At 38.9% G+C, this 11374-nt stretch overlaps 1 protein-coding gene across 3 annotated transcripts; it reads left to right on the forward strand.

Moving 5' to 3' along the window:
* The first annotated feature begins 72 nt into the window (after nucleotides 1-72).
* Nucleotides 73-9658, forward strand: LOC148424036 (putative bifunctional dTTP/UTP pyrophosphatase/methyltransferase protein). 3 transcript variants are annotated; one of them, XR_015865650.1, is made up of 16 exons: nucleotides 73-300; nucleotides 901-1014; nucleotides 1089-1220; nucleotides 1344-1391; nucleotides 2432-2496; nucleotides 2573-2637; nucleotides 3593-3698; nucleotides 3888-4110; nucleotides 4200-4346; nucleotides 6027-6183; nucleotides 6296-6495; nucleotides 6569-6701; nucleotides 7006-7146; nucleotides 7495-7665; nucleotides 7774-7896; nucleotides 8826-8848. XR_015865650.1 is itself a non-coding variant. In XM_088415338.1 (16 exons), exons 2-15 carry the CDS (start codon nucleotides 922-924, stop codon nucleotides 9029-9031), a joined length of 1839 nt encoding a protein of 612 aa, XP_088271464.1. In that variant the 5' UTR covers nucleotides 73-300; nucleotides 901-921; the 3' UTR covers nucleotides 9032-9052; nucleotides 9439-9658. The 3 variants fall into 3 exon arrangements, 2 of the variants coding, with proteins under 2 accessions (XP_088271464.1, XP_088271465.1); XM_088415338.1 differs by lacking the exon at nucleotides 7495-7665 and adding an exon at nucleotides 9439-9658 and having other exon boundaries at nucleotides 8826-9052; XM_088415339.1 differs by lacking the exons at nucleotides 7495-7665; nucleotides 8826-8848 and adding an exon at nucleotides 9439-9658.
* The last annotated feature ends 1716 nt before the right edge of the window (nucleotides 9659-11374 follow it).

Below are 11374 nucleotides of genomic sequence, written 5' to 3' on the forward strand. Positions count from 1 at the left end.
CTAAATGGTATTCAACTTCATTGTTTACTGTAATAACGAATGCCTTTTTTTTATTGGGCTTTTGTTATTTTATTGCTCGGTTTTAGAGTATTTACAGTACTGCACACAGGTCTGATTCACATTTGTTTTGGCAGTATTTTTATGTTGGATACCCTCTATATTTATCCGGGTCCTACCGGCCCAAGTCAGTACTGTATACAAGACAGCCTATTGACCAATGAGATGGTTGATGAGGCGGTGCGTGTTACGTCATCGAGTAGCCCTACGTTGCTAGCTGTTAAGTTCCGGTGTTTTGCAGAGGTAAGGAATAAAAATGATAAATTGTCGTGTTTTTCAAGCGTGTGAGCGTAATTTCAAACAGTTAAATGTGCCGTTTTGGTGCTGCTGACATAAAACTCAAGTTTTGTTTTTACGTGTGCAGGATATTTTCGTGACGGTAGAAATGAGTCATTACAAGTTAGCGAATTTGATGTCTAAAGTTGCTGCATATTGTAAATTTAGGCCAGCAGCGAAACTCGTTCTTTGCTGTCCGTACAATGCACGTAAAGCTGTTAGTTTCATACATCATCGTATGGCTTATGATTTTCTTCGTCAGTTTATATTGTATAACACATAAAATTATGTAATTCTAAATGTTTGAATAACGTCTTCATTGTGGTTGAAAAATAGCTTAAGTGTTTAAAAAGAATGATTTAAACCTTGACAGAGGAATTTAGCACCCACGTCGTTTCAGCCTAATATCAAACAAAACAGCGTTTAAACTGAAGACAGAATTGTCATGAGTGCAAACTGGTAAATGTTCTGCGCAATTTGCTGTCATATTGTAGCTTCATACATAGGGTTTTTTTTAGTAAAAATGTTTTTGACGTGATTTTTTCTTCGCCACCTCATGTTGTTAAGGCAGCTAGGTGAGGGCCCACCATGGTGCTAAATCCCGTCATCTCTAAATTGGCTGGAAAACTGGTTGTGTTGGCCAGCGCGTCTCCGCGACGACTGGAGATCCTTCGCAATGCTGTAAGAGACTGGATGAATATCGTGACAACTTGCATAATTTTCTTCTCATGTCGCATATGTCTGTCTTATGTTAGGGGCTGCGATTTGAGGTGGTCCCATCCTGGTTCAAAGAAACTCTTGACAAGCGACTATTTAAAGCTCCACAGCATTATGCTGTAGAGACGGCCAAACAGAAGGCACTGGAGGTGGCAAGGAGGATGCCCTGTGTGAGTCGATTCTATATTATTTGGTCTCATTTACTCGTATAAACCTGTTGTGAATAGAATAGAATAAAATATAATGCCTTTATTTACATTGCATGGACAATAATATGATTTTGTGTCATTTAGAATCACCTTAAATCTCCAGACATAGTGATCGGAGCAGATACTATTGTGGTAAGTACATTCTTTCAGAATCAAGTCTATTTCCTCTATTTTAGTTATATAAAAACAAAAGTGAGCACTATCAATGTCCGCCCCAAAACAGCAGCTCAATTAATGTTTTTAAAATAGTTTTTTGGGTTTTTTTCATGATCTTGTTGTGGGGTTTAATTGAGTCCTGGAGTAATTTTGATTACTGTACTTTGGTTCAAAAAATGTGCAAGACATTTATTCTTGCCCTCGATATCGGTTTATGAGCGTACGGGTCAGAAAAACATGTTAAGCTGATCAGAGCGACAAGTGTTGAAACCAGAAATGGCCAACTTTAAAATAAACGTTAGACTTTTATTTTGAACTTGTTCACAGCTGTATGTCGTGGCGTAACAGCTTGACAAGACTTTTTACTGCAACTGTTTGTCCTAACTCCTTCCTGATAGAAACAACACTTCATTGTTCTTAAATCACATTCAATCTGCAATTCATATCAGCAACAAACGACTTAATTATGCTGACATTGACATAGAGCACCTGTTGCCAGTGTTTACCAGTGGCTGGGGTACATCTTGCATTAATTGGCAACTAGCAAGCAGTAAGTGACTGCACATTTTGATGCTTACAGCTTGACACAGTACCAACTGATCACGTTCATACAAACAATGCTTAATCAAATATGCATTTTCACTTGGCACATTAATCTAATTGACCCAACATTTAAGGGGAATGATTTGGGGAAGGAGAAAGAAAGTGGTGTGCTGTTCAGCACAATTAAATTTAAATTTAAGTGGGAAAAAATAGAATTGGAAATTAATTATTTTGCTTTCTGTATTCATCATAATTTTGCATCAAGTTATTTAATTTTTTTTATCTAAATACTTACTTATTATTCAATTTAATTTTTCAGTAAAATACCTGAATATCGAAAATACTCAATAGCCATTGTATTTCTAGTTACCGGTATGCGATGTATATTGAATTACCTCCTGTATAAAATGCTTTGTTCATATGCTACACTATACTGTATATGTTGTACTTTTATTTAAAATATACTTCCACAGAGTGTAGATGGCATGATTCTAGAGAAGCCACGTGACAAGCAGGATGCATATAAGATGCTCTCGAGGTAAAGTTTGTCATATATTTGAAATAAATAGTTGAATAGATTTAATATATAATTCTCTGCTGTTATCTTGCTTTAGTTTGAATGGTAAAGAGCACAGTGTCTTCACAGGCGTCGCCGTTCTTCTTTGTCAAGAAAAAACAAGTAAGTGATGTTCTGGCATCAGGGAACATGATTTTTGCACATGACCCATTCACAGGGTTTCCATGGGCCGGGCAGTGAAAATCAATAGATTCATTTAGCAAAAAATAAGGCATCAAATGGCATTACAAAGCATGAAATACAATATTCTGAAGCATTATTTAAAACGCCATTGGTGGGCTGATGTTAAGTAGTTTCCACCAAGCTGGTTTGCTTCTAAGTGTTCTGCATGGATTGGTCGCTCCCAAACCAACTTTGGAGCCAAGAGCCAAATGTGTGCTTGACTTGTCCCTCAGAGCGACTACAAATGACTTTGTCTTCACAATAGACTTGCATATTTTATTCAACAACTTCTGAAGATAGTTTGCGAAACATCATCAGTGTTATTTCTGGCTCGGTTGTGGGAAAGCTTTATCAATAATGACAATGCAAATCAATGTAAAACTTGTTTAAAACTAAATTAGTGGCATACAACAAGGGACAGTATTTTATTGTTTAACGTGTCAATGCAAATGTTAGATATTCTTGTAAATTGAAAGACAGTTTCTCTTAAAAAAGAATGTAAGTATTAGTTTTTTTCCAAAATCACCATATCATCCGAATCAAAAGGAAAAAAATCAAACAATATCGTCGTTCATCATTATAGTTTCTAGGAAAATAGCTCGTCCTGAAAAATGTTATTGTGACAGGCCTCGTAGTAAGTTACTTTTTGTCATGAGAATTGCCAACATTATCAACGCAAACATTTAGTACATATTCTAAAAAAATAATTGGATTGCAACCTTGGTAGATAAAGGGCTAACCCAGACCGATCAAAAGTTTCGTTTTACCTCACCTCACATCCCTATTTCTATTTTAAAAGGACAATAGTGCAGGATAGCATGCTGGCATTGTGTACAGGTTTTCATAATGCTAATATTAGTGATACTAAATTTACTACAACTTTTTCTGATCCGAGATGATGAAGATTACCAGATTGTTGAGTTTTATGAAGAAACCAGGGTGAAGTTCGCCGACCTCTCCGAGGACTTGCTTTGGGAGTACATTGACAGCGGTGAACCCATGTGAGTCTGATCATGTAAACATATGAGTGACTTTGGACTTGGATGTCACTGTTTTTAGCTGCTTTAACCTTTCTTATCTTTCCTTGTGTGTTTTGTTAAGCACTGTCGATTTTGTGACGTATCATTGATTAAGTTCTTTCATTGTGTTGACAGCAAATTGTATGTTTCATGTGCATGTATATGTGTTAGGGACAAAGCAGGTGGCTATGGCATCCAGGCGCTTGGTGGGATGCTGGTGGAATACGTGCACGGAGACTTTCTCAACGTGGTGGGGTTTCCCCTAAACCACTTCTGCAAACAGCTGGACCAGATTTACAATCAAAAAGGCAGTTGCCATGTAAAAAAGGCAGTTGCCGCTCCAATACCGCCAGCCGCAAATCATTTGCTACCTACCGCTTCATCCACTTACACGGTACTCTCTGGATGCCAACTTAGCGTTTATAATACAAATCATCACAATTTGTCTTTTAGAATAATTTATAAGAGGTGGTCCTCTTGAAGGTTGTCAACAGCTCATCCGGACCTTCTGAAAAACTACTACCGGTAACTGTCAACAGGGGCTGCTCCAGCGAATCTGAGGACAGTGAAGAAGCCAAAGAGGATCTACAGAAAATCATTCAACTTATGGATGGATTCAAAGCTTCCAAGGTGAGAGGGGATCACTGATACTTTTAAAGTATTTTGTACTCGCCATAGCCTGGTAATTTGGTTGACTGGTTACTTTGACGTTTAAAAATTCATGGTTTCAATAACGCCTAATACCATGCAGAGAACTAGATGTTGAGCGAGGGAGGGAGGGAGGGCTATGGTGAGCCAGCAGTAAGTTTGCGCAAACAAAATGCTGTTCCGTACACAAAATCCATTGTTGCTTGCTCACTATATTTTTATGTGCTCAAAAGCTATTCTTGCTCGTTCAAAATCTTTCATTGCTCACTCACGATTGTGACACAAATGTAATTCCATATCAAACTAGCAAAAGCCAGCAAGCCTCTCTCCGGAGGGGAGTTTCTTAAAGAATGCTTGGTAGAGACCATAACTATTCTATGTCTCCAGAGCAAGTACAAATTTGAAAAAAATAGCATATCACGCAGGTGCATCGAAGTAAAGTAAAAAAAAAAAAAAGTGGTTCCATTTCCACTGTACTCTTTGGCACTGGATGAAAGCAACAATATAAAGGACACCGCTCAGCTTTTTATTCTTATCAGCGGGATTTATAAGAATTTCAAGGTAATGGAGGAGTTTTCGGATATGACATTCCTGAAAGAAAAACCATGGGGAGAGGACTTATTTTAAAGCGTTATCAGCAGCCACACAGAAGCACAATTAATTGCCACAGCAAGATTACCACCAAACTTCCACGGTGGCTGACATGGGTGATCAACAACAGTGTTCTCATGATTAGGATATTAATATGTTCATGCTCTATTTATGTTTTATATTTACTAATAACAAATGCAGTTTTTTACATGTATGTTGTTGCTGACCCGGCCTGGATGTCTAATTTTAAAAGTCAATGTGGCCCCCAAGGCAAAAAGTTTGCCCACCCCTATTAAAGATCCTTTAAGCATTTACAGGTGATAACATTAGATGTTATTAGATTTTATTTTGAGATATATCACATTTCTTTTCTTAAAATCTTATGATTAAAAAAAAAAAATCAAATGTGCCCCACAATAGACATTCAAAATTAGCTGTGATAATATTTAATATTGTGATACAGTGATATTTCTACTCAAGGTTATCATAATGTCAGAATCTGATATCGGCTCATGGCTTTTTTGTACACAGTTGACGCTTGTCAAGAGCGGTAACTAAGTCAAACTACCGTAACAAATTTATGAATACAATACTCGAGGGATACAAAAGGACAACGCTCACATATATTCTATTATTATTATTTCAAACATGAAATGGCGGCTCGGTGGCGCAGTGAATAGCACTTCCGCCTCACAGTTCAAAGGACCCGGTTCAAATCCACCTGGAGTTTGCAGTGTGGAATTTGCATGCTCTCCCCGAGCCCGTGTGGGTTCTCTCCGGACACTCCAGCTTCCTCCCGCGTTCCAAAAAAATGCATGGCAGGTGAATTGGACATACCAAACTGTCCTTAGGTGTGAGTGGGCACGTGAAAGGTATTTCGTCTCTGTGTGCCCTGCAATTGGCTGGCAACCAGTTCAGGGTGTCCCCCGCCTACTGCCTGAAGCCAGCCGAGATAGGCGTCAGCAAGCCTGTGACCCTTGTGTGGATAAGCGGTTATAGAAAATGGATGGATGGATATTAAATGGAAAATGGTCTTATTAGTATTTCTTTGTCCAAAAACAACACTTCTAGGCACTTTTTACCGCCTCCAAGTTGGGCATATTTGACTTGCTCCAGCGCAGACCAGCGATAGATGCGGCACAGGTGGCCCTTGAGCTAAAAACCTCTCTCAAGGGAACGGAGCGTCTGCTGGAGGCATGCCTCTCATTAAAATTGTTAAAGAGCACAAGTGAGTCAACCATTTCCTATTCCGATCACCTCTTTGATGATATTCGACCAGCTGTAGGTTATTGTACTACACAATATGATAACATCAACTTTGATCTCTTTTAAACTTTCAGACTGTAAGACACCGACATACGAGAATACGGAGCTGTCCAAACGCTTCCTGCTGTCCGACGCACCATCTTCCCTCCTGGGCTATTTGATGCACTGCAATGACACGGTGTGGCCACTCTTCAGACACCTGGAGAGCGCCGTGCAGGAAGGCGTCCACCAGCACCACAGATCCCTCAGCAACACGTCTGGCGACTTATTCCAGGTGAATATTCTAATCAAGTCCTCAAATACTTGAATTAGAAACTTTTAATTCTAATGATGAATTTCTCACAAAGGACACAGTCTACAAGAGTCAGGAGGTGACGTTGAAGTTCATGAAGGCCATGCACAGTATCGCTCAAGTAACTGGTAAAGCAGTGGCGACAGCTTTTGACTTGTCGACCTTCAAGAGTGCCTGTGACTTAGGAGGTGAGAAATTCAGAAATGGAACCTGACAATGTTGCTAGATAATATTCTAATCCTGCGAATATAAGGTCGTGACCTTATATATTTTTTAATTAATCACAACTTCAACAGTCCCCTTTCTGATGATTTTTGCTCTGTCTTGAAATAAACAAAGACCCATTTGCAAAATTTAAAATTTGTACTGTTATTGATTCAATTACATTACATTGAATAAATAACAGTTTCAGATAAGGTCCTGAAAAGTTTACGACCAGTATATATGTTTTATTTATTTATTTATTTATTTATTTATTTATTTTCTTGGAAGGTTGTACAGGTGCAATGGCACTGGAATTTGCCAGAGCTCACCCGGGGATGTCTGTGACAGTGTTCGACTTACCAACCGTGGTGGAAATGAGTCCGTGTTTCAATCCTCCCTCCCCTCAAGACAGAGTCACTTTTGTTGCAGGTATTGATATTATTTAATTAATCTTAAAAGGGCCGTAACATGATACTGTATTCTTTCTACAGTGTAATGTGGGAATATAAATTACGTTTGGCACATTGGCGATTTAAATTATTAAATTAGAGTTTTATGGCACTGCTCTTTCTAACCAGGAAGTAAAATTTCTCGTTTGCTCTTACCGTGTCGCAACACAACATGCACCCATCCATCAGCTTGACCTATCGTCCTCATGAGGCTTGCGGCTGATTGAGACTACTCCAACATAACGGGGCCAAAAACAGGCGTTTTACTGACATTAAAGTGCACATTAAAAGACTTGGATAAGGTCAGCGTCTATTTTCTCTTGCACAGGCGGTGCAGGGAGTTGCGAATCGCTCCTGTCTCTCTCCTGTCGTCATAAGCGAACTTCAAGCCATTTTCATCTGCACGGGTGGGGCCAGTGGGAGATCGCAGAATAAGCAAGGAATGCTTAGCAATGGCATCAATGAAGGAAAATAATACAGTACTTTGACAGTGTTTAGGGTGAGAAATCTGCATTGGAAAGCTCCAAAAAGTGGACTTTTCATGTTACGGCCCATTTAACAAATCACTTTAAATGCTAATGAGACTCTGTACCTGTGACACAAACAGGAGACTTCTTCAAAGATGCCTTACCCAAAGCAGACTTGTACATCCTCTCGAGAATTCTCCATGATTGGTCCGATGAGAAAGTGCACCTCTTGCTCAGCAGAATCGCAGATGCTTGCACGCCAGGTAGAGTTCTCTCCAAATACTGTAAATGGACTCTTAAGTCAGGCTAACTTTATTCCTCGAATTTGTCAAGAAACATGACTGCAATTGTTGTCCTGCATGCGAAGGAGGGTTATCAAAAATAGCTTTTTCTGTTGGTCGAGCTTGATTTAAAAAATGTCCTTTCAATGCTTTCATTCAGAAAGGATGTGCAAACCAACATACTGTAACTGCAGCTAGGCCTTTCACTATCACACATTTTTAGAATCATTGATCCTATTGAATAATTGGATAAAAAAATTCTTATGATGTATGACAATCATTATTTTACAATTACTGTTTATTAGGTGATTATTTTTGTATATTTGATGTGGCTGGAAGATTAAAAAAAAGATCTTAATTAAACAAAAACAATCTGTCTTTCACAAAGGACTCTAGGAATCCAAATATTTACTCTACTCTAGAGAGGGTGAAACAAGACAATTTGGACAATTTAAAGCCAAAGTCAATTGCTTTAAATAATTAATCATCAAAATATTTGTTGGTTATAATTGATTAATTTTGGCACCTCTAAATGCAACTTTAGTACCATTAAAGCATTCTAATCATTAGTAAAGCACGGAAATGTTTTTCTCCTGAAATTGGCCTGAAAAAGATGAACCTTTGCCACCAGAACAATGCTGCAGAAACAGGATGAAAAGATAGATCATTTCCCCGCCATGGCAGCCGCCCATTGGCCCGGGGCGAAAATTCAAGCAGTATTTACGGAAGTACATGTACAGTACATAACAGTGGTGACGCAATTTCAAGGATTTTGTGCTTGAACTAGTTGGCTTGTAGATGCATCTACATTTTTTTTCAACACTGATGATTAGAGTTAAGTCCCAAGAATGACCTTTCGGGATGTAAGAACTGAAAATACACCTGCACTCGTGCTGTCACCGCGCTGTCAGGTTGCGGCCTGCTGCTATGTGAGATCTTCCTGGACGAGGGTAGAACAGGGCCAAGTCGAGGGCTGCTGCAGGCCCTCAGCATGAGCGAAGGGAGACAGAGGAGCGCCAACGAATACGCTCTGCTTTTGAAGAGCCACGCCTTTGTTGCCTCCGGTATCGAACGGACGGAAAACCTGCTGGATGCAATGCTCTGCATCAAAGTCTGAGCTCACTTCAACACCTCACAGGTCCGCTAAACTATGATCGCAAACTACGCTAAACTGGATTTACATTGCAGGGTCCAAAAATTAGAGTTCCAAGATTATGTTCTGTGTGGCCCCACTGGTCTAAACATGGCACTCATTAATATTACATTTGTAAAATATAAATTAAGCAGCAAAACCCACCGATTTTTACATCTCTGACATTTTACCACTTGCTAACTGCTAACAATGACATCACAGTTGCTCAGAGCTCTGATTTGTTGTGCATTGAGCATATATTGTTTCTTGAATCATGTAGTGCAAATCCAGCTTTTCAAAGACACAATTGTTACAGCATTGGGCACCTTTTGGACTATGCATCAAGCAAATATTCAACTGATGTTTTGTTTTAATTTGAACACCTAATGCAGGCTGTGCTGTTGTCATTGCTGAAACCATGTTGGACGGGCGGTCCGCCTACTCAACCTTGCAGTCTCTGAACATGCTGGTCCAAACTGAGGGCCTGGAGAGGACACAGCAGCAGTATGAGGACTTACTGAGTCAACACGGCTTTGGAAACACGCACGTGGTTCACACGGGGAGTTTTCTTGATGCTTTTATTGCCATTAAAATGTGACAAAATTTGAACAATGTGAGTAAATCTCTTTTCATTCACTTTGATCGAACTTGCGGTTCTTTCATTTCATACTTTATGAGAGGCAATGTGATTGTAAGCCACTGGACATCATTTTCTCATGCATTGAAATATGATGAAATCACAGATCAGTCTTTTCAAAACATTTTAATTCAGATTCGCATTTTACTATCCCGACAGAGGTGACACACCCTTGTGCAGAGAGGTGTGCACCCTCTGCACACATGCTCAGCTAGACCAGATTTGCAAACCACCAAAATCCCCTACGCACACCCTTGGCAATATCAATTGCTTCCATAACGTTTTTTGTTTTTTAAATACACTGACAGATTAGGCGTCCTCTTGCAAAAAAATCAGTTGCAAGCTCATCAAGGACAGGTGAAGGTGTCACACCTAACCGATTATTATTTATGTTTGCATTATGATTCAGTAAAGACACAAGAAATTTATTTTTACATTTTAGGAGAGCATTTTGTACTGTCATTTAAAACATGTTCCTTTTAATATGTTCTATACGCTCCTGTCTTACTGCGGCTGTTTTGTCACCTGAAAATGACATCACAGTTGCTCAGGGCTTAGGTAACAACTTATCTTGGCACACACGTTTTCTGATTTTGGTCATGTGATGTTCACAAGCTGAACCATGATTGCTTGTTGCCTGAGCAACTGTAATGTCATTTTCACTGGTCGCGGTCAGTGAAGCAGCGAAAATGGGTCAAAACCAGATACATACTCAAATTCCATACGCTTCTGTGTAACTACTTCAGGTGAGTCGTGAAACAAAGTCAAGTTTCTCATAATATTATGTCCAACAATGCACAGACAATTTTGAATGCACGCTCGTGGTCACAAGTCATGACCTTACTGGGCAAACAGTCATACATAGCAAATGATGTGAAACTGCATCGCACTGGATGATATAAGCGCACAAGCCTCATTGAAGGGCAAATATGGTAAATAACATGTTAAGTCATTTGTTTTCATTTTGATCTTGAAAATATCTTCATGTGAAAATGGTTATTATGAGCACCAAAGTATTTGGGGCCCTGGCTTTATTTTAAAATGTGTGTGGGAATGCATTACGTGGACAGTTTTGTTGATGTGTCACTGTGAAGTTAATAATTTTGCGAGTGGTTTATTCTTTGAATGATTCACATGAAATATAAGTTTAAACGCTAGTATTTTGGATAGTAATACAAAACAAAATAGTAAAACGTTTTTTGTTAAAAATTTTGATGTAACTAAAGTCCCATGCCACTGAAAATCATCCCTGACAAAGAAAACAAGGTACTTTATTCTTTTTATGTAAAAACATTTTGAATGGAGAATTAAGCTTGAAAACCTTTTATCTAGGGTGGTTCTAAAAGTTCTGAATGGCACTATGTTGAACAAACCGTTACTTGTGCTAATGTCTGCTAAAAAAATAAATGAGAGGAAACCAAGAATTATGCTTTCTGGACTTTTTATTGCCTTTCATGTTGTACCCGACCCGAAGTGTCTTGACAGATCTAAACAAAGGGTATTTTCTTAAAATGATCTGATGGTTTAATAGAAATGTTTCACATTTAGTAACGGTACAGATTACTTTGCATTGGATGTGGTGAGTAGCCTAACTTAGTATTTGTACTGGTATAGGTCAGATAATGGTAAAGAAAATGCACGGATCAGAGAAATTCTGTTCAGAGGACAACTCCTAAGTCATTCACTCCATA

This window comes from Hippichthys cyanospilos, chromosome 5, assembly GCF_059441005.1.
Source record: "Hippichthys cyanospilos isolate Australia breed blue-spotted pipefish chromosome 5, RoL_Hcya_1.0, whole genome shotgun sequence".
Lineage (NCBI taxonomy): Eukaryota > Metazoa > Chordata > Actinopteri > Syngnathiformes > Syngnathidae > Hippichthys > Hippichthys cyanospilos.